Source organism: Lissotriton vulgaris, chromosome 1_1 (assembly GCF_964263255.1).
Source record: "Lissotriton vulgaris chromosome 1_1, aLisVul1.2, whole genome shotgun sequence".
In the NCBI taxonomy this organism is placed as follows: domain Eukaryota; kingdom Metazoa; phylum Chordata; class Amphibia; order Caudata; family Salamandridae; genus Lissotriton; species Lissotriton vulgaris.
The window spans coordinates 1,481,800,334-1,481,824,467 of NC_141685.1; the positions used below are offsets into that span (position 1 = coordinate 1,481,800,334).

At 48.8% G+C, this 24,134-nt stretch overlaps 1 protein-coding gene across 1 annotated transcript in view; it reads left to right on the forward strand.

Moving 5' to 3' along the window:
* Window positions 1-24,134, forward strand: part of DNAJC2 (DnaJ heat shock protein family (Hsp40) member C2) — a 321,120-nt gene that overhangs the window by 172,439 nt on the left and 124,547 nt on the right. The window contains exon 11 of the mRNA XM_086967334.1: window positions 8,233-8,321. Within this exon, the coding sequence (XP_086823460.1) occupies window positions 8,233-8,321 (89 nt within the window). The remainder of the gene's footprint in view (window positions 1-8,232; window positions 8,322-24,134) is intronic.

Sequence of the window (24,134 nt, forward strand, 5' to 3'; positions counted from 1 at the left end):
AAGAAATGATTCTATTTTAGAGCCACTGCATCTTGTCCCTGAGTTTGCTCTGCTCTGTACCTCACACTGACAGCATTTACTGTCTATACCGCAGGCCAAAGACTGCAAGGTATGTCGCATTTTCTCACGTGAGTTTTGGGATGTCGTGAGGGCGACTGTTAAAATGTTTTAGACCCTAAGGAGGTTTCTTATTTTTCTCCAGTTATGTATGAGGTGTTGCCCTCAATGTCTAGGAGACCTCAAGACTTAAGAGAATCTCCTCAGACTCATTCCTCAGGGGAACGTCCTGAGAAGGCCCTCAAAAAGACCACTCATGGGTCTTCTGGGCGCAGTCCTTCAAAATCTCCTCACTCTGTGGAAAAGGAGAGTAAAGGACTTGCTTTGGAGAAACAATCATGTAAAAAAGACGACTTCTGGGCCGTCAAAATCACATCCTCTGGTCATGGGACCCTTCAGAAAGGCGTCTTATTTACCTCTTGAGGTAAAGACTCGACGACCACGTCGACTAGGAGAGCGTTGACGACGAGACAGTCACTGTCGACGGCGAGAGCGTCGACGAGAACTCTGTCAACGACGAGAGCGTCGACGACGTCACTGTCGACGAGGATAGCGTCGATGACGAGAGCGTCGACGACGACACAGTCGACGAGGATAGTCACCGTCGACGACGAGAGCGTCGACGACGACGCCGTCGACGAGAGCCTCGACGACGAGCGTCGACCAGAACACCGTCGACGACGAGAGCGTCGACGACGACGACACCGTCGACGACGAGAGCGTCGACGACGACGACACCGTCGACGACGAGAGCGTCGACTAGCAGAGTGGCACTGTCGACGACGAGAGCGTCGACAACGACACCGTCGACGACGAGAGCGTCGACGACGACGACACCGTCGACGACGAGAGCGTCGACGACGACGACACCGTCGACGACGACGACACCGTCGACGACGAGAGCGTCGACTAGCAGAGTGGCACTGTCGACGACGAGAACGTCGACGACAACACCGTCGACGACAAGAGCAACGACGACACAGTCGACGACGAGAGAGTCATTGTCGACGGCGAGAGCATCGACGAAGACACCGTCGACGACAAGAACATGAACGACGACGTCTAGAGCGTCGACGACGGCCTACTCTATGAGACGGCCTCATCTAGGACTTCCCCTTTGCGACGGCCGGTCTACGGCGTCGACGATGGCCTTGTCTACAAAGGCTTTGTCTATGATGGCCTGTCTACGGCATCAACAAGGGCATAGTCTAGAATGGCCTAGTCTAGAATAGCCTAGTCTACGATGGCCTTCTGTACAATTGCCTCGTCTACGACGCATCGGCGGTCTACTCTATGACAGGGGCCAGTCGATGAGGGATAGTCCACCAATTCTGTAATCTCTTATAATGTGTTAGAGAGGGCTGATTACCGCTCTAAGTTCTCAATGACCTCTCAAGAACAGGACTACATCTTGTATGCCTTCAAAGAGTCTCAAGAAGGCAGTAAGGTCAATACCTACTATCAAGTACCTATATTCAGAAGGAGTGAGGGTCATGCAGAACCCCTCCTCTGTATCACCAGCGATCCCTCACTTGGATGAGCAGTATAAAGCGCCAGATTCAGCACCGGCGTGTTTTACAGGATATCCTAAGCCGGACTCCGTAGCGACACAGGCGGCCCAGAAGGACTCATGGAATCCTTCAGCTCCTTTGTCGCTTCCTCCTGATAGGGGGAAAAAAGAGTGGACAACATTGGGAACAGGGTTTCCTCAATGTTGACAATGGAGGTAAAGGCCGCGAACACCCTAGCGCTCTTGGGAGGCTATCATAGACATTTGTTGGCACATCAGCCCCATACCTGTCAATCGCCAGATTCATCCAAAGAGGATGTACAGAGAATTCTGCTGGATGGTGAAGCATCGGCGTCAGAGACTATAAACTGAGCGATGGATATCGCTATGACAGGGTTCCGCCAGTTGGCTGGAGCAACAGTCTCGCGACCCCAAGGATGTTTTTTTCCGTCCTGAAGTGCATACTTAGATTTTGGATATGCCATATGATAGCCAGTTACTACTTGACGTGAAAAACTTAACGAAGCAGACCCTGCGAGAGCTTTGGGCACTCTTCAGTATAACAACCAGTCCTTTCGTAGAACTGGAGGAAGAGCAAGGTCTTCCTACAGAGGAAATTATCAATGTAGGCCTTCTGGCCCTTCAGGCCAGAGTAGACCGCAATAACCAACAGCGCCAACAGCAGCGAAACAAGCAATCCTCCTTTCAAAAGTCGTCCTTTCAAGGTAAGGGACAGCTGGAATAACGGAAATACACAGCTGTTTCTTCAAGAGATCCCTATTTTGCTGTAGAGAGAAGCAATAGAGAGAGAGAGTACCTCCACCTCTGAAGGGAAAAGGGTTTTAAACCCGCTTCTTTTTGCTCCAGAAAAAGGCAAGAAGTGGAGACCAATATTGGTCTTCAAGACCCTCAACATATTCCTCATAGAAGCAGTAGTTTCAGATAGTAGGCCATGAGGTCTTGCAACTACTAGAAGAGCAGGACTTTTATGGCGTCCCTAGACCTACAGGACGCTTACTTCCATGTACCAATTCACAGGAATCATAAAAGGGGACTTGCAATTGGTGTAGTGGCCAGACACTTGCAGTTTCGTGTTCTGCCTTTCGGGCTCAAGTCTGCATCGCGCATATTCATGAACTGTCGTTCGCCAATGATGACATATCTCAGACGGTGCCATCACCAAGTCTTTCCGTATCTGAATAGCGGACTGGTCAAGGCTACATCCTAAGACGCGTCCAGGTCTTCCAACGCCTGTTTAATTTCCAGGTCTTCCAACGCATGTTTAAAGTTTTTATTTCGATTGCTTGGGTCTCACCCTCAATCAAGAAAAGCCGGTCCGACAGCCTTGTCAGTGCATCAGTTTCCTGGGTGTAACCCTGACCACACGGTCAGCTGAACCTTTCCCATCCAGAAAGAGGATGTACAAGTTCCTTGCACTAGCTGCTATAGTGGCCTCGTAGAAACTCTGGACACCCCGCCTCTTAAAATCCATCCTGGGGATGAGGTCATCGTGTATCCTCCTGATCCCTCACTGTCCACTATGAATGAGACCTCTACAGGAGGTGCTCTTGAAGCAGTGGGTCCAAAGCACAGTATAAGTCGTCGACCACATAAAAGTGAATCCTCAGATGGTCGGAGCCCTGCTATGATGGATGTCATCTCAAAACCTGTCTCAAGGTTTGTCGTTCCTGCTTCCGGCTGCTCCTCATGTTGTCGCAACAGGCGCCTCCTTGGAAAGCTGTGGCTTTCTGCTTACAATACACAACAATCAAGTTCAGCATCTGGATCTGAAATCTCTCAGGTTAGTCGCCTGGCTCCTGAGTTCAGAGAGCTCCACAATCTGAATATTCCACAAGGCTGTAGACATTCTTGCCAGAGCAAGGGCGGATGGCACGACCAAAACGTATTCCCTAAACTGGAACGCTTTTGTGTTTAGGTGTGCAGATCACGGAATTTGACCTTTCTCCACATCACTTATCTATTACATCTGGCACAGTCGGGCCTAGCCCATTTCCCCATTCAAGTACTCTTAGCAGCAATATCTCGCTATAAAAGAAATTCAACGAGTCCATCGCTCTGGTCAAGCGGGCTGCTTAAGCAATTTCTAAAACGATTATACAGATCTTTCCCGCCAGTAAGGATATGGCCACCTACCTGGCATCTCTACGTGGTTCTTATCCAACTCATGAAACGTCAAATCGAACCAGAACACAAACCTGACCTAAAGTAGGTCTTGTGGAACACAGTACTACTCACATCTGCAAGGAGGATCAGTGAGCTACATACGTTCTCAATTCAGGATCCTTTTCTATAGTTCAAAAACGACAGAGTAATCCTGAGATCCTATTCTAGATTTCTCTCAAAAGTCCCGTCGGACTTCCACCTATACGAATCTGTGGTTCTGCGTTCCTTCTTTTCAAACCCAAACACGGCAGCTGAGAGATCGCTGTTTCTCTTTGAATCTCAAGCGATGCTTGCAGTTTTACATGGACAAAACGAAAACATTCAGAAATCTAACCAGCTATTCGTAGCTTACAGCGGACCTAGGAGAGGTCTACGGCTTGCCAAGCAGAGCATCTCCCGATGGATTTCTGCAGCCATTGTTTTCTGTCATGACCAAGTTGGACAGCCACTGCTTTCCAAAGTGAGAGCGCTCTCTACGAGAGCTATGTCCACTTTTATGGTTCTCTTTGCAGGGGTGCCATTCATGGTCCTATACAGGGCGGCAACATGGAAGTCGCTGCATACCTTCACTAGGCACTACTGACCGGATACGGAGCTGAGGAATGATGCAGCAGTGGGACAAGCAGTGTTACGCCATCTGTTTCAGTAAGGTGAGCCTTCCTCCGTCCCTCCATCCTACTCGGGTATGCAGATTTCTTTACTAATACTTATTGTGGATGTCTAATGATGGTTCATGCTCACATGATGTTTCTTATACAAGGACCTGCGTAAGCTGTTCCATCAGAAATGTGCACTCTGCATTGCTTACTACTCTGATTCAGGCATGTGAATCTATGAAAGACTCCCATAATACTGGATAAGAAACGCGTTACTTACCTGTAACAGCAGTTATCCAGTATTGGTGTCTTTCATAGATTCACATGCAACCCTCCCGCCTCCCCTGGAAGGACTCACGTTTCTCTCTAACTCTATTACGCCTACCTAGCTTGGTGCGTACGAAAATCTGAGAGACTGAGGCTCCTGTCAGGAAGGTTCTAGAGGGAGGTGACAGCTGATTGGCTGGCTCTAAGAGTTTGGTCCTTTTTACATAAGGACAAGGATAGGCTACTAAGGTGAGGCCCTTAGGCCTATTTTTCTCTATGTATGTCTATAGGACATTACTTTTTTATATACCGGAGGCTCCCGTCTCGACGACGGGGAATGATTCAGGCATGTGAATCTATGAAAGACACCAATACTGGATAACTGCTGTTACAGGTAAGTAACGCGTTTCTTCTCTTCCTCCAGCTTAGCGCTGCTGTCAGTGAATACCTTATGCCTCTTGGGCCGCTATACCCATACAATCTGGGATACTGTTGCGCAGCTGCTGCCTCAGTGTCAGGAGGAGGCCCAGGCTATTCTCTCCCAGGCAGTGTCGGATGGGAGAGATGCAGCAAAATTCACAATCCGCGGTGAACTGGATACCGCCAACTCTCTGGGCAGAACGATTGCCACGTCCGTAGCCCTTCAGCGCTACGCTTGGCTGAAGCCCCGCAGGGCTCTGCTCTGGGAACTCTTAAAGACTACCTGGCGGCCATTTCTGCATCTTCGGTTGCCAGTTCAGCCCTCTTTGTTCAAGTCCCCCTATTGTAATTTGCTTCTTTAAAGGCATGATTCATCTTTTCTCCATCTCCTTTCATAATGCCTAAGTGGGACTTGAATCTTGTCTTGACTCGACCTCTTCACAGCTGTCCTCTCAGGCTTCTCACTCTGAAGACAGCCTTTCTTGTTGCCATCACCTCTGCTCGCTGAGTGAGTGAGCTTCCGGCTCTTTCTTCAAAGCCTCCTTTCCTTTCTGTCCATCCGGACAAGGTGGCGCTTCAAATGAGACCCTTGTTCTTGTCTAAAGTAGTCACTCCCTTTCAAATCGGGCAGACTATTACTCTGTCCACCTTTTTCCCGCCTCCTCACCCTTCCAAGGAGGAGGAGTGACTCCATCGTCTGGACTCAAAACGTGCATTGTCTTTCTACCTTGACGCAAAAAGTAGTCTCTGGTGGACAATCAACTTTTTGTGGCTATGTGGGTGTCAAAAAAGGTTAGGCTGTGCAGAAGCATACAATCTCTCGATGGGTAGTTCTTTTTTATCAAGGTTTGATACACTTTGGCTAAAAAGGAACCTCCAGTGTGGCTGCGGGCTCATTTCTCTAGAGTTACAGCAGCAACCACTGCTTTGTTGTGGGGAGTTCCACTCTGTGCTTCTATGCACATGTTCACCAGACATTACTGCCTGGATAGTCCAGTCCTGTTCTAAGGTAATGAATCCATAACTAATAGTCTCTTTTAGATGAACAAGTTACTTACCTTCGGTAACGATGTATCTGTAAGACACATAGATTAGTTATGGATTTCTTACCGCCCCACCCATCCTCCCCACTCTGCGAACTGACGGTTAGGGACACCCTTACAGGCCCTAGTGTGGCACCAGTGGTCAGTGTCTTTCATGGCTCTGCGCTTCTGGCGTAGAAAGTCGTGTCAGAACTGAGGTCAGCGTACAGTGGCAGCATCTAAGTAGGCACCGCAACGTCATCCCGGCGGCGACAACGCGGACGACGGACGCGGAGTCCACTGACGTGCAAGGATATTGCTGAAAAAAAATTCTCCAGGTCCAGTCTGACGCCTGGGGGTAATTCTAGGCTAAGGAATCTATAACTAATATATGTCTCCTACAGATGCATCATTACCGAAGGTAAGTAACTTGTTCTTCAGGACCAAAGGTCAGCAAGGAGCAGGTGAGTAACAAAACTGCACCACTAGCATCACAGGGGCGGCCTGGTGCAGAGGTTAAAATTGAAGTTAGGCTCAATTGGTTTCAGTAGAGATTGGGGGCTTGTCGAAGTCACACCGCTTGCAGCTAAGTTAATCAGTTGCAGGGGCAAGCTTTAGGTTTTAGGTTAAGCCAGTGGTTCCCAAACCTTTACGACCCGATACTCCCTTGACCCATTGGCTATTGCCTGAGGCTCACCCACTGTTTCTTTTTTTGGAGGGGAAGGGGGTTGTAAGTCCGGCCTCTGGAGTACTTGCATTTTTCTCCATGAAAATTATTGGGATCAAGCTAATGAAGGTATTATAACCATAAACGCAGGGTGTTTCGTATTACAAAGGCTGTGCCTCTAATAAAATATTCCTAGTTACACTTCTTTGCTCATGCCTTTTTTAGAGTGCCCTCTCAAACTTTTTATCCCACTTACAGTGCTAGATAGCAGCCCTATGCATGTAGACCCCATTGCCAGAGTGTTTCTGCGCTTGAAGAATATTTGCATGCACTTCTATTTCTACCCATGTCATACATGCCAACACACCTGTCTCTGCAGGGTGACTCATGATTTTTTAATCCACATACCGCTTTGTTTTTGCTGGGTCCTCCCTAAAATTGCCTCGAAAACAAAGCAAGTAAAATAAATTCCTCTGATTTATTTTTTTAAGTCCCTCTGTCTTGCTTCCAAATGTTGGCATTATGCTGTATAATAGGGTAAGAGATCTGGCACTGGGTACCTGGTTAGCAGGAACCCAGTGCACTTAGTCAAAATTGCTTCATATATCAGGTAAAATGTGAGGCTGACAATGTCAAAAAGGGGCACTTTCCTTCTGCCCTCCCCCCCCCCCCCCCCCCCCCCCTTTCGCTGTAGTGCATACGGCCACCAACCCCACCAGTACCTCAAGGCCCCAGGACAGGTCAATTCTAACTGGTGGTAGTACTTAAGACATTACCTCTCTACCACCTTAAGTCCTGAAGGGGACCCCACGAAACCGAATACAAGTACCTATATACAGTATGTTTTTGTCTCCCTGAGGAAATTTGTATTACATGTAAAGAATCATTTAAGTGAACATTTTACTTACCTGTGAATTTCGATATTTTAAAAAAGTACTTACTTGCTTACGAATTACTTGGTATCAATTTCTATGAAAATAAGTGTTATTTTTATAAATTGGTCTCTGATTATTCTTTGAGTGTCTCTCTTTTATTGCCTCTGTGAGTACAACAAATACTTATCACTATCCTCTGAGGAACCTAAACTGCTCGACCACACTATCACAAAAGGGAGCATTTAGTGATATCATGTTTGCCTCTGTAAACCAGTAAGGGTCGCTTGGACTCTCTACAAAGTGTACCTCGTTTTGGTCTACTACATAGGGAGCCAGCTTCATACACCCACCAATAAAATTCCTCAGTGACTAGGTCATATTCCCATCCAGTAACTTTTTCTGATAGAAATATTGTAGATCCCCTTATGACTAATCTACTATATGTAATTGTAGAATGCAGATTTTGTCCCAGTAATATTTCCAGGTAGGGGCAAGTTCAGCATTCTATAAACATAGCCCAGTCATGCATAGTTTATAGAATACTCTGATGCCCTAACTGAGTTAGCAGTATACAGGTTGTATTTCTATTTCAACGTCAAATTTTATTCTGCGTTTGCTTGTGTTTTGCCTGCAGAACTGGAATTATTTTTCGGATAATGAAGCTGAAAGCGTTAAAATGATGGAAGAGGTGGAAAAGCTGTGTGATCGCCTTGAGCTTACTAGGTATGTTCCTAAAGCTCTCTATAGTTTAAATAGCGTGAGTTTTTTGTTACTTGTGGATAAAGGTTATTAATATTGAGGTTTGTTTTCATTAGATTGGACCAAATATGTGTGGTTTATACAGGGATGGTGTGATGAAGGTGTTATACCTATGTATGTTTGTGCATCAATTTATACTGCTCATTGGCACATCTACAAGCTGATGGAATCTACACACAGCACATAACTTTGTCGGTCAACCAATCTAAGCTGTTATTTCTGAAACTAAGGATTTACTGGTGTTGAAGACCACTCTTGATGACTAGAGGCTTCACACTAGTTTTGATTACAAAAATGTACAATCAACACTGGACACTGCTAAGGAGAATGTTTACTTGGATAGATTTATGACAAGGCCACACATATAACAAATTGTACCACTTCTCATTCCTAATCTATCTCCTCCATCGGAGTGAGTAGATATTGCATTCATAATCTCTGGTGGATTTAATTTTTTGACAAGGAGACATGACTTTATTGATAATATTCTGAAATGTTTCGTCTGAGCTGAACATATCAAACTGTAGTGAAATAAATTGCTACATTCCAGCATATATTTTCTGGAAAGGCAGGGCAAGTATAGCTTCCTATATTCACAACAGTAAAAATCAATATCTCTTTAACCGTATAAAAGCATTTGTGCATCCCCAATGACAAATAGGGTTATAAACAAGCATTGTAAATATAACTTCCTCTTGAAAAATCATGCAATTTTAAGGAGACTATTTTTTAAGTGGGCGGTCAACTATTTGTTTTTATTTTTATTTTTCACAGAAGGCGGGCATGGCCTTAGGGTCAGCGGAACTCTGTCCATAGCCCCAGAAAATGAATGCCTAGTGTGGATGGAAGAATGCAAAGAAATTAGAAACATATCAATTGGCTAGATACACATGGATGTTTGGAACGTGTATTACACCTTCAAGAGATAGAAGGAATAGTTTTAGAATAGGCATGATTGTGGGCCACTTTGGTTTAGCAGGGCTCAAGGAAAAAAACTTTCTGAATTGCAGAAGGAAGATATGCCTGACTGACAGAGATGTTGTTTGTTTTGAATTCTTGGTTTGTACTTGAAAAGACTTGCTCGCAGGTCTTTTCTTCATAAGGTTTTATATAGAATGTCCACATTCAAACCAGCAGGGCCAATAACTGAAATTTACAAAATACAAGCAAGGGGTGCTACATTGTATGGGGCAGAATTGTGGGGGTGCTGCTCGACCATTAGTCTGAGCAGGGTAGAGAATAATTTCATGAGGCAGTTGTTAGGCCTCCCCCCCCCCCCCCAGCACCCCCCTCCCCCCATTACATTTGGATTTGGGCATGAGGGCAATTAGTGAAGATATCGTCCTCCGACTAGTAACCTTTTGGCCGCAGTTGTGGGCAACCCAAGAGCTGACTACCTAGCGAACAGAACTCAGAGATATCTTGAGCCTACCTGGCATTACGAAAATACCCTGGCTCAAGCACATAAGGGACTTTTGTACCAAACTGGGCAAAATTGATCTATGGACCACAACTGAGGAATCATGCCCCCTGATTTCACTAGTAGAATTGGTAAAATCCTACAGAATGTACAAACTTTGTCACCCAGGAACGCTCGTCTTGCGGCCGCTTGACAGCCGACTTTATGCAGATCAAAGATAAGTATAGCCTCGAACCTTTCCTGGATGACATCCAACCAAACTTGGCTAGGAAACTGTATGTGCAGTTTAGACTAGGGACCTTACCACTCCATGTTTTTACAAACAATTGGTCTAATACCCGCTCACATGGATGCCCTGCCTGAAACTGCAAGGAAGAGACCGAACTACATGTTCTCTTCTTCTGCCCTGGTTATTCAACTATGCAGGTACTTAGGTTTGATGCCCTGCCTGAAACTGCAAGGAAGAGACCGAACTACATGTTCTCTTCTTCTGCCCTGGTTATTCAACTATGCAGGTACTTAGGTTTTGTCCATTGCGCGGAGGCATTGAGAGTTTTAAAACATGACACCCATCACCCCTTTGTCGTTGCTGTCCATGTGGCACATACTGCGGACTTTCATAAGATAATATCTATGATTGCATCATTTTTTTAACTTTCGTTTTATCATCTTATCTTGATTTTATTGTCCCAATTTATATTGTATATCGCCATGTATTTTGGACCATGTACGTTTACAGAGGAATTTACTGGATCCTATTTTCGGATCAGGACCTGGTCCTAGCAGAATAAGTAATGCACTTTATTTTGGTCAAAAGGTTTTTAAATGTACAGTTTTGTGTTAATATTGATAGATGAACTAATTGTAAGGTTATATTTCAGTCTGTATTTAACTGTACATATCTCTTGTGTTTTTATGACAATGCACTTTTATTGTCCTTGAGACCGAAATAAAGTTATGGAATGGTATTCAAGCTATTTCTATCTGCCACCACTTAGGCTTTCTCAAGACAAAGTTTGGACAGTAAATAAGCCTCTTTATCCTCCAGAGCACTCTGGTTGCTCAGGTGAGGGTATAATGTGGTAAACAATACATTTATTTCTTAAAGCCATAAATCAATTATTCAGATGTTCACAACTTCCTTGGTTAAAAAAAGTAATGGAGAAATGCATTCACATCAGTGTAGCTTATCTCACTATGCTTCTACATTTAATGCATACATAATTTCTACAAACAGTTTGTATCTGAAGCGTACTATGAAAAGCCCTCCAACTATACACAGGCTGTATAAATAAAATTGTAATATTTTCTAGTATCACTTTCTATTTTTCATAGGCATGCCTGCCGGCCATGCCAAGTAATTATTGGAGTATTACATGTATGTTTTTAAAATTAGCTGCAATAGTCCTCTGACTTCAGAGATACCATCTCTAGTATAGTTTTTTCCAATAGCTAAGGCTTTCCCATTTATTACAGTAAATGTAGCTGCTGATCACCTGTCTGAACCCCCCAGAGTTACAAACCTTTTTCCATCTGAATTAATGTGCTTCCTAATAGACCTGGCACCATTGGTGTGGGCCTCCCTTCCATTTTTCGCTGTTGTCTCCTCTGTTCTTGCTGGTATTAGATGCTCTGTGCGCTGTGCCACTGCCATTCAAAATCCCTCGCCAGGTCCGCCAACATCTTGGATCTGGTGCCACCCAGATGGTTGATATACCGGACCGCCAATACGTTGTCCATCCGAAGGAGGACACAGGACAGCACTCTGTCCTTGGTCCAACACTGGACCGCGAAGGATCCCCCCAGCAACTCTAAGCAATTGATATGCAACGATTGCTTGAGGGAGGACCACGCACCCCCTGTGGAGAAATCTCCGCATCTGGCTCCTCAGCCCGAACGACTAGCATCCGATTCTATCACTATGTCTGGGGTGGGGCTGAAAATCGCACGGCCATTTCAGGCCTCCATGTGCGACAGCCACCACTGCATCTCGTCCCTCACCTCCTCCTACAATGGAATCAGTTGAGAGTACGTGAGGCCTTTCCGGAGATGAAACGTCTTTAGGCGTTGCATGGCCCGATAGTGAAGAGGACCAGGAAATATGGCCTGAATCGACAATGACAACAGGCCTACCAACCGCGCTAGCTGACGCAAGGATATCATTGGCTTTGCCAGAGTCTGTCGCAACTCGTGCCTGATCTTCGCCATCTTCCGGGCAGGAAGACTCAAGGTGGAAGACACTGAGTCTATGTTGAACCCGAGAAAGGTCACGCACTGGGCAGGGACCAGAAGGGACTTCTTCTCGTTGATGACGAAGCCCAAACCCTGAAGCAGGTCGACAGCAAACTGCATTTGGGACACTAATCGCTCCGGACACTGGTCCATGAACAGCATGTTGTCTAAATACACTATCATTCTGATACCCCGAGACCGCAAAGCCTCTACCGCCGGGCGTAACACCTTTGTGAAGCACCACGGCGCCGAGGAGAGCCCGAAAGGCAGCGTGGCGAATTCGTAAACTTGACCGTCCCACCTGAACTGGAGGAAACAACGGTGTGGGGTAAAGACCGGGACCGCCAAGTAGGCGTCTTTTAAGTCAAGTCTGACCATCCAATCTGACGGGCGCAACACATCCCTCAGGAGGTGAATACCCTCCATCTTGAAATGGCGGTATACCAGGCATTCGTTGATTTCCTTCAAATTGATGACCCGTCGACGGCCCCTGTCGACCTTATCTACCAAAAAGAGGTTGCTGAGGAAACCGCCAGGATGCTCGCATGCGCAACAAATCGCCCCTTTGTGGAGGAGGGCGGCAACCTCCTCGCGCACCAAGTCTGCATCGCGCTGCGAAAAGGTAATTGGGCGGGGGCGTTGAAGCTGACACGGATGGCCATGGAACTCCAGCTGGAAGCCCTGAACCGTCTGCAGCACCCAAGCATCGCTTGTGAGAGAAACCCACGCTGGTAGAAATTGCGCTAGGCGCCCCCCAACCCACAGGCATGCAGAAGGCAGCACACTCACCTCGTCCAGCACTTTGCTGCTGGCCTCTCTGGCCCCCGCGGCCGCGGAACTGCTGTCCTCTTGTGGGGTAGAAATTATTGAAGCGGGCATTGTTCTGGAACTGCCCTCTTCCGGAACCTTGCCCCCTGTCGGAGCTGGCGCCACAACCGAACGAGCGGCCCCTGCCACGTCCGGCCCTCTCAAAAACCAGAGGGGCAAAAACCTTTTTAATATTGGACTGAGCCCGGTCCAAGGAGGTAAAGGTTGCCACAAATTTACCAAGTTCCTTAATAAACGGGTCTCCGAAGAGTCCGCCTTGCGCCACAGCGCCAGCCTCCGAAGAGGCGAGGTCACCCAACTTAGGGTCGATCTTAATCAATAGTGACCTCCTTCTCTCTGTAGAGAGGGCACAATTGGCATTGGCAAGAAAAATAATAGCACGCTGCGCCCAATTAGAAAGAACCTCCGGGGATATAAGATCACCCGATACTTTGGCCTCCTCCGCCATGTCGAGAATCTTAGTCATGGGGCCTACTGCGTCCAGCAGCTTGTCCTGGCAGGTGCGCCAGGACCTATCTATACTCTTCCGAGGGTCTTTGACAAATTTAGCCAGGAATGTGGCCATCTTCAGGTCGAGATCTGGGGTCATCGCCACCCTTTCCTCGAAAGTAGGGCGGGGACAATCTGCCCTAATGCGGCTGCGAGCGTCCTTGTCTATGGGCCTCCTAAGACGGTTCGCCACGTATTGGACCACTTTATCACCCGGAACCCAGTCAGAGGACCGGGGTGCATAATATCGTCTGAGTCCAACATGTCCGAAGGACCGCAGATGAGGAAGGTTGGGACGGGAGCCACGACCTAGAGGAGCAGGCTTCCTCATCCGTATCCAGGGAGTCATCGTCCTTATGCGGCTCAGGGGACATGGTACGCAGGGTTGGGAGGTCTCCTCCCCAGGGAGGATGGGAGCGGGTTGGGCCCCATCGTGCGCCATAAAGGCGTTCTTAACCCGAGCAAAAGCCTCCGGGTCCACCCCCTCGGTGCAAGGCTTCTTAGGAGGGTGGGGGCGTTGGAGACAAAACAGGACCCGGGGCCGCCGCTGGAATAAGGGACGCCAGCTTCGCGTATGCCTCATCCAGCCGCGCCGTGAGGCGCTGCTCCAGGGAACCATGGCCTGGTCTACCGTCTTATATATGGAGCCGTCGTCGTCCCAGGGGGCATAATTCAGAGGGTCCTCCTCAGAGTACTGGCCTCACTCCCCCTGCATACTGAGGTAAGTTGGGCTCTGCAGGACAAGGGAGTATCAGCACAGCGAATTCCCAGAACCCTCACGGGCATTGTATGTAGCCTTGGGAATAGCCCTGAAAATATGGGGGCACAAAGGCACAAATTTAAGCGGGGCTAGCCCTGGGACGCTGCAGCCCTCTAACTCTCAGGGCACCACCCGGTCAAAGCGTCCCTGCGCGCCACATACAACGCAATTACGACCCCTCAGGGTGTCAGACAGTCAAAAATACAACCCACTCAGGGCATGCCAAAATTATGGGGAAAGCCTAATTACTACCCCGCAGGGTGTCAGGACCGGGTGACCAGTGCCAGGTCTACTGATGGTGACAAGCGCGCCAAAAACGCTGCGTTGAAACGCACCTCAGCACTCAAGCCACCAAGAGAAGCCTGCCCCCTAGCGGTGGGAGAGCCACACCGCACTCTACTAGGGCGAAAAATCGCGTGAGGAGCGCAGAAGCTTCCCGCGATCACACAGGGGACCTGTAAGAGCAAAAATACACCAGCGCTTGCAGAATCGGAAAAAAAAACGCAAACCTCACAGAAACCCCAACAGCCCAGGAGAGAGAGAAAAACACACTTAACGTGCTGCTAAGCAGCGAAGAAAGAGGAAGAGTAAGCAGCAGTGGGGCATGATGGAAGCTGCCAGAGTGTGACTTATGTTTGTTTTTCCTGTTTCCCTAGTGTTCATGGGAAAAGTACTTTTTTACTGTGTCTTTCTTGCTGCTGTGATGAAATAAAGTGAAGGAAGAAGGCATAATCTGAAGCCTCCGGTGCTGCCATAGAATTGGTATATCCCTGATTGGCTTATTTGGTTTACCTATCCCTGGTAGTGTGGCCTGTGTGTGCCCTGGGCTGGTAACCGAAATGCTGCTGGTGGGCCTGCAGCGTGGTTTGCGCCACCCACAGAAGTAGGTTATAAATAGCACCTCATACCTGCCACTGCAGTGCCTGTGTGCAATCCGGAACTGTCATCTTGACTGAGAAGTGCCCACACTTCCCAGCCTCTGAACCTTCCCTTGGCATCATATCAGTCACCCCTAGGGCAGGGTGCATTTTGTGTGTAAGGTAGGACATGGCTTGATATGTGTAGCATGTCCTGGTAGTGAATTGCACCCCATTTCGTTTTTCCCTGCTGCAAGGCTACCTGTTCCCCATAGGCTAGGATGGGCAGACTGGCTATTACATCTTATAGTCCTATCTGACTCAGGGAACATGGTAGAAATTCAAGTGTAGTATGCCTGAACTCAGAATTATAAAATACAACTTTTAGCGGAGTTGGTTTTAATATCCTGTGTTTGAAAATACCACTTTTAGAAAGTAGGTATTTTTCTTGCCTTAGCCTTCCAGTGTGCTCAGCTGTTTTGTGTATTGACTGTCTGGGTTTAGAGGGGCAAGGCAGGCTGGGTCAGACCTGAGTTGATTAGAGAGATCTGCATTTAGAGTAGGGGAGGGGTGACCCTTTGATCCGAGTAGTGCTGTGCCTGGCAAAGGAATGCTGGCTCCACCTCCTTCTGTGCGTCTGATGGCAGACCCCCTCTTTCGGAAATGAAGTATGTTATGTTAAGTTATGTTATCATGAGCTTGTAGAGCGCTATATCACCCAGGGGTATCTAAGCGCTATCAGCGGACACACAACATCAGTAGGCACAGTGTGCCAAATCAGAGGCCCCCACGCCTCCCCAAAAAGCACAGTATTCAGCTTCTTCCTAAACAACAGCAGGTTAATTTCCTTCCTGAGTTCTACGGGCAGGTGATTCCATGCCAAGGGGACGGTGCTTGAGAAAGCTCTGCCACCCTTGGATGTAAGATTATACCGAGGGGATAACAGGTTACATGCCTCAGCAGACCGGAGGGTCCTACTTGGCATGTACCTGAAGAACCGATCCTTGATGTATTTGGGGGCTGAGCCGTAGATTGCCTTATGCGCAATGCAGAGGCTTTTACATTTTATTCTTTGAGCAATTGGCAGCCAATGTAGGCTGCAAAGTAGAGGAGTAGCTCGGGTGTGCCTGGGTTTGTTAAAAATAAGCCTGGCCGCATCGTTCATTACAACCTGAAGTCCGGCCAGAAGGTTGTTTGGAAGGCCATGGTATAAGGAGTTACCATAGTCCAGCCGTGTCAGAATCAAGGCGGAAACAGCCCGCCTCATCGTGAAAAAGGACAGCAGTGAGGAAAGTTTCCGCAACTGGCGTATCAAGCCCACACAAATGCCCACCACTGATGATACCTGCTGTGTCATAGATAGTAGGGCGTCAATTTTGATCTCAAGGCTTTTTACTACTGGTGCTGGTTCTGGAAGTGGCCCTAATTCAGCCGGCCAAAACTGATCTCTCCATGGATTAGCAGCTGTTGTAATTGCCAGGACTTCAGTTTTGTCTGGGTTTATTTTTAAAGAGTTATCCGACATCCAGCTGATTGTAAATTTGAGTATGTTTTGCATTCTCAAATGAGCCTGGGCTGTGTTGTCAATCTGAATCCTGCAGCCTGGTAAACAAAGTGCTCCAGGCCTGAGCAGGACTGGTTCTGGCTGGGTTCAGGGACCAGTGACTCTTGAGAACAAAGACTTTTGGGGTATAAATATCTGTGCCCAAACCCCAACAATGTGTATTGCTCCTGGATGTCAAAAGGAACCTCTGTCCGTGTTACTGAAGGAATCTGCAGGAGAGGACTGTCCTTGTGCTTGTGTGCTATTTCTTGGATTGGCCTGCAGTAGTTCCCCTTGGACTTGGAAGAAGAGGGAAAAGGACTTTGAGAGAACTTTTATTTTACTAAAGCAATCAAATGTCACTATTGCTTAATTGTACTAATAACAGGAGCCCTATTGGTAGTTGCAATAACCCCGGTGTTTCTGTTGTTGAGCCCATCAATACACACCTCCCCTAGTGCACCCAGTGGCGGGGACTAACATGGGAAGCATGATCGCTGAGGGCCCCGGGCCAAATTCACTTAAAATATTATCATGGAATTTGGCCGAGCTCCCCTGACTAATGTATATTCTCGCCCCGTAAGCCCAACTAGTGAGTCCAGTACCATTGAAGACCTTTCCTTCTTTATTCCAACAATTCCGACGACACCCGATTGTTGGTGGGCGGTGATCTGAATTGTCACTACGAACTCCTTAAAGGTCTAAAGGATGACGCACTTACTGAGGAGGATGAGCACTGGTCCATACCTGTAATCCAGGCTTCCTCTCCAAAGGCTTGGACCCAGTTAGCTATTCAAATTCTGTCACTCACTTTAAACTATTCCTTACTGGCTTGCAATGGTCGACCTCCTTCTGACACCCCAGCCAAATATACCTATTATAAACCGGGACAGATGTCTTTTCTCGACTAAAGCAATCACCCAAGGGCTAGAAGAGAGCTAGCCTCCTGCTGGAGTCACAGGCACATCTGACTCCTCCACCAGCCTTCTGATTCTTCCCAGCGAGGGTGAGGCTCCTGTGAGTTCCAGGGCCTCTAGTTCTACTACAGAGAAGAGAGCGCTGAGAACATCGCTAACGCACGTTTGAGGGCCGCTGCAGCTGAGAGCGCCACCGAGAATCTTTGCGCTGCTTTCGCCGAGTGCCCAGTGCCCACAACACCACTTCCTGTGCATCAAGAGCGTCGCATCCCAGCGATCGGCGCATAACCACATCGCAGTGCGAGCGCCGTGCGTCCGCCATTTTCATCGCATCGCACCCGGATCGTCGCTCCCTCGCAGAGCGTCATTTTCTTTCATCGCAACAAGATCGCACACGCAACAGGGTCAGCACATAATCCTCCCTCGCGGCAAGGATTCAACGCATCGCTGGCCTAGCGTGAAGAAGTCTGTCGCTTTGTCCCGCATGCACCCGCAGACCGGCGCATCATTCTCCCTTATGGCAAGGATTCAACGCATCGCCAGCCTCGTGTGAGGAAAATCATCGTTACAGCCCCTTTGCGACATTTTGGTTGTTTTGCTACAAAATCCAGATACTTTGTAAGTAAAGGGATTGCAGAGACCACTGCCTTGAACTGAACTCCTTTTTTTATTTTTTTGCACACTTTGAACTATTTTTCCATCATCTCAAGAGTATCCCTAGTTTACAGTATTGTGGCTTTTTATCGTTATTGGTCTTGTGTTAAGTCTATATATAAAGATACATATTTTTTATAACTATTTGTGTGGTGTCCCTTTGTAGTGTTCTTCACTGTGTTACTGTGTATGATCATAAATGCTTTACACACTGCCTCTGAGATAAGCCTAGCTGCTCATGCTACGTTACCACAGGGTTGAGCAGGGGTTATCAAAGGGTGTAGCCCCCTTACTCTGACTTAGGAAGAAGGGTCCCTACTTGGACAGTGGCCAGCCATTGCTAACTAGAGACCCCCATTTCTAACACTTCCCCTTTACTAGCCCATGTGCTTTGCTCTGTATGGCATGCGCTTGTATTTTAGTCAAGCCAGAAAATTACACCTTTTTTTGATCCACTTCTGTTTACTTGTTGCAGTACAATTTTTTGGGGGATCTCCTCTTGTTTCCCTTTGGGCAATTATTATATTGTAGACTCATTAATTCATACATATTTTATTTGATCTATTTAGATGATATTGACATTTATAACACATTTTACCCCACCTTTCAATGGATAGCCATATTTTGTATGTGCATATATTCTCTTGTATTTCAGGTTATAACTGCATCTGAAAGAAACAGTTAGTTATAGATTTCTTACCTTAGAATTACCCCCAGGCTTCAGACTGGATCCAGAAAGTTTTTCGTCAGCAGTACCCCTGATGGCGTCGGTCGACTCCACGTTCTTTGTTGGCTTTGTGGTTGCAGGGATGACGTCGCTGTAGCTACTTAGACGCCGTCCTCTCGCGCAGACGTCAGTTCTCTTTCTCTACGCCAGGAAGTGCAGATCTGGAGAGAGCGGTACCCCTGTCACTTTTTGACTGACTTTTGTCAACTTTTTTTTTTCAGTCCATCGACTCCTTGTGCTCGAGGGATGCCCAGCTTCAAGGCTTGCGGTTCCTGTAGCCAACTAATGTTGGTGACGGATCCACACCGCATGTGCCTCCTCTGCCTGGAGCGTGACCACAACCCTAAGTCGTGCTCCGACTGCTGGACCGTGAACCCAAAGTCTTTGCGGGAGAGGTCCTGAAAGCTGCTTGAGGCCCGGCAGTCTGCTCCGCACCGCTCGAGGGACCGGTTGTGGAGCCACCATCATTCTTCGCACTCGGGGTCTGGTAAGTCGAAGCACAAGAAGAAATCGAAGAAGCATTGTCGCTCTTCGACTTCTCCCCGTCCGTCGGCCGACGCGAGAAGGGATGCGGGTGGTGCCCATCCAGCGGCTCCGTGTGCAGGGCCTGAAGGGTCGACTTCGAGTCTCTCTCTACCCCCTCCACCCCCTTCCCCCTTTCTGGGACCTGGTGCGACCCCTGCTCAGCTTCGTCAAGTTTAGAAAGCGATGCACGCCGTCTTTGGACATCACGACTCTGCCCGCGCGCTTTCGGGCCCGCGGACTCGGCTGGTGGGCCCTGGGCCTTCGACACCGGCAGCTCCGGCCTCAGCAACCCAGGGTCCCCTTGGATCCAGATCAGCACCAATTCCACTAGCACCACACCCGCATCCAGTGTTGGCTGTGTCCCCAAACTACTTCGACCACAGCCTCCACCACGAGGTACACGGAGCAGGTACTTTTGTTCCCCTGTTCTACTCAGGCTTTTTGAGACCAGATTGGCAGCCAGAGAAGGGTGAGGAGGACTGGGAGTGGTCTGGAAACCCTTTAATAGACCAGTTAGGTTATCAACTGGACTGGAGAGAGGAACTGGGGGAAGTCAGTGGTGTGGGCACTTCACCAGACCGTGGCATGTTGTCTCCTCCTATCGAGGCTACGGAGGTGGGAGCATCGTACGCAGTGTTGTTCCGTAGAGCGGCTAAAGCTCTCGGTCTTCAGCTTTCTGCAGTGGCAGTCAGAACTAACATCCGGACACAGGTGCTTCAAGCTACAGCAGGCTCTTCAGAGCCTCTGCTGCCATTTAATGAAGCCCTAATGAACATCTTTTGGGCACGTGGTCCAGACACAACACGGGCTCCTGTGGACAGGATAATTGCCTGACTCCACCGCCCGGCCCTGGGCGACCCCACTTTTCTCTCCCAACACCCCACCCCTGAGATTGTGGGCAGGTAGCAAAGGTCCAGGGATTCTAAGGTTTGAACAACGCTTAGATAAGCTGTTTTTGTAGGTGAATGGAGACGCACTCGAAGCTCTGGACCTCTTGGGCTTCATGTAGAAATACAGGTTTGAGAAGTGGTGAGTGTGTACTCCATAGAGAATCACAAGAGTTCTTATCAGGATTAATATCCGTTCTTTCAAGTTGTCATACAGAGGACAGAACTATTTCTGATTGCAATAGGATATCTTTATTATTTTTTGTAGAGCATGGACAGCCGACACGTGTTTCGCCCCCTCTTGGCGATTTGCGCCGGGGCTTTCTCAAGGGACACGTGTTTCGCCCCCTCTTGGCGTATTGCGCCGGGGCTTTCTCAAGGCTGTAGAAGAAGATGAAATGGATTATTTAGATGTACGATGAGATAGCAGTTGACCCCAAGAGAAAGAAAAAAGTCACCTAGAGTGAAAGAGTTATTGGAATGGTTTGTGGTGTCACAGCATCCGGGCCTTGTCTACACCATGAAGTTACCGTGTATCGTGATTCAAATTCAGTAGTTATAACTTGAATTATAGTGAAACAACGCAAGCGTAAGAAAGTGCAAAAAAGAGTGCAGCCTATAGCGAGGTGGATCAAGTGTTTTGAAACGGCAAAGTATAGAGTGCACTGAGAGCAATGTCTCGATGTTCAGTGTTCTTTTGGCCACCCAGAAAGTATCCAAAGCTACAGCCTTGAGAAAGCCCCGGCGCAAATCGCCAAGAGCGGGCGAAGCACGTGTCCCTTGAGAAAGCCCCGGCGCAAATCGCCAAGAGGGGGCGAAACACGTGTCGGCTGTCCATGCTCTACAAAAAATAATAAAGATATCCTATTGCAATCAGAAATAGTTCTGTCCTCTGTATGACAACTTGAAAGAACGGATATTAATCCTGATAAGAACTCTTGTGATTCTCTATGGAGTACACACTCACCACTTCTCAAACCCCACCCCTGAGAGCTTGGTGGTCCAAGCCTCCATCCCTCAGGGGACATTCCACCTGATAGGGAATCCAAAAAGCTGGAAGAAGAGGTCTTCTACCTCCAGCTTGGCACTGCAGTCGGTAAACACTGCATATCTGTTACCACTACTCCGTTTGGGATACGGTTGCACAAGTACTGCCTCAGTTCCCGGAGGAGTCCTGGGCAGTGCTCTCTCGGGCAGTTGCCAAAGTGTGAGACGCAGCAAAGTTTACCATCCGCTGTGGGCTGGATAGGCCGACTCGCTAGGCGGGACGATTTCCACATCGGTAGCCCTGCGACGCTACGCCTGGTTGCGGTAGACTGGTTTTTCATGGGATGTCCAATCCACTCTTATGGACATGCCCTTTGATAACCGTCATCTATTCGGCGACAAGGCAGACAACGCGCTGGAGCGCTTTAAGGACGCTTGGGCTACGGCCAGGTCCTTGTGCCTCTCCACCACCGGCCCTGCGCAGTCTGCCTTTCATGGCTATGAAAGGGTGCCCCGCCACGTCCCGCCCAGAGCCACAGGCCAGCACAAGCTGTTCAGCCTCTGCGCGGCCAGGCACGTGGGAACCAGCGCCCTCGTTCTGGGGGCCAGCGGGCGGGCCCGCCCACCACAGCCCCCTCTGCAACAACATCCAAACTCTCCTAGTCCAACCTTTCAGGGCCAGCAAACGACAGTGGGTGACAGGATTTGCCATCACCTTCCCCACTACCGCACCATCATGTCGGACAGGTGGGTTTTGCAAATAGTCCGAAGGGGCTACTCCCTCCTATTCGAGACTACCGCTCCATTCATGCTACCTCAGTACCATCGCATGTCGGAGGATCATCTGGCCCTTCTCCAGCAGGAAGTTTCGGCACTACTGGCCAAAGGAGCCATCAAGCGCGCCCCTGAAGTAGGCAGTGGTTGCTATTCCCACTACTTTCTGGTCCCCAAGAAGGACAAAGGCCTGCGTCCTATCTTTGATCTCGGGAACGTCAACCAGTTTAAAATGTTAACGCACGCTCAGGTCCTGTCTGCCCTCAACCCTGGAGACTGGACGGTAGCATTGGACTTGTAGGACGCTTACTTTCACATCCCCGTCCTGATGTCCCACCTGCTTAACCTGCGGTTCATGGTAGCCCACGAGCACTTTCAGTTCACTGTGCTCCCCTTTGGCTTTACCAGCGCCCCTCAGGTGTTCACGAAAGTGATGGCGGTGGTCGCAGCTCATCAGCGCAGATCAGGGATTCCAGTCTTCCCCTACCTCGACGACTGGCTGTTGAAGGCGGGCTCGCCCCAGGCTGTCATCTCTCCCCTCCAGATTACGGCCAACCTCCTGCATTAGCTTGGGTTCTCCAGCAACATTCCAAAGTCACACCTGACTCCCTCTCAGAAGCTCCTCTTCATGGGATCGGTTCTGGAATCGATGCAGTTTCGTGTCTATTCTCCCAAACAGCGAGTCCAGGATATTCGGGCTATGATTCCGATCTTTCAGCCCCTATCCCGGGTTTCAGTCAGGATGACCCTCCGGCTACTGTGCCTGATGACCTCCGGCATCCGGTGGACCATGCCAGATGGCATTTGTGGGCTCTGTAGTGAGAGCTGAAGTTCCAGTGGGCACAACATCAGTGGAACCTGTCAGATTGCGTCCAAATCTCGGAGGGCACTGCACAACAATTGCAGTGGTGGCTAACGAACCAGGATTGGGTCGACTGCAGATTCCTCGCCCTTCCCCAACCAGTTCACAGTGGTGACCGATGCATCACTTCTGAGATGGGGCAGCCACATGGGGGAGGCGGAGATAAGTGGCCTCTAGTGTCCGGTGGAGTCCGGGCTCCACATCAAACTTATGGAGCGTCAGCAATTCGTCTTGCACTCAAAGGATTCCTTCCCTCTGTCCGGGAAAGACTAGTGCAGGTGTTCACGGATAACACCACCACCATGTGGTACTGCAACAAACAAGGCGAGGGAGGGGTCGTGGACCCTACGTCAGGAGGCCCCCGCCTCTGGACATGGCTGGAAAATCTGTGCATATCACTGGTGGTTCAACACCTGGCAGGTTCACTGAACGCCGCCGGGGCGGGCGAACTCAGCGCAGGTGCATAATGAATCATGAATGGCTTCTTCACTCGGAGGTGGTGCAAGGTCTCTTTCAGTAGTGGGGAGAGCCTTGGTTAGATCTATTCGCCACCAAAGAGAACGTGCAATGTCCGCAATTCTGTGTGTTAGAATTTCCATGGCGGCACTCGGTAGGCGACGCTTTTCGCCGTAAGTGGAGTTGCGGTCTTCTATACGCCTTTCTGCCTGTACCACTTCTGCCCAGAGTGCTGACGAAGATCAAGCACAACCAGACCCAAGTCATTCTTGTGGCTCCGAATTGGGCACAAAGAGTCTGGTATCCCGAGCTGCTCAACATTTGACCTGCCTCCCGAAGTCTGATATGTTATCTTGGCAGCCAGGCGTCCCTCCACTAAGGCGGTATACCCTGCAGATGGAACAAATTTGTGACATGGTGCACAGCAATGGCTGGGGATCCCCTTTCCGACCCTCTTTGAGGTTCTCTTGTTCCTCCTTACTTTGGCCCAGCAGGGCTCTGCTCTGGGCACTCTAAAGGGCTATATCTCTGCCTTTTCAGCCTTCCTTAGGCTTCCTGATTAGCCTTTTCTTTTCAAGTCCCCTGTTGTAAATTGCTTCCTAATGGCATAACTCATCTTTTTCCTTCTGTTCCCTTCGTAATGCCCCAGTGGGACTTGAACTTGCCCTAGTGGGACTTGAACTTGGTATCTTATGTGGGCTCCCTTAGAAGCCTGAGAGGACAGTTATGTAGCCGCTCAAACTTCGAAAACTGCTTTCTGGTGACAATCACCTCTGCGCGCAGGGTGAGTGAGCTACAAGCTCTTTCTTCCAAGCCTCCCTTTCTGGCTGCCCATCCGGAGAAGGTCATCCTCTTAACT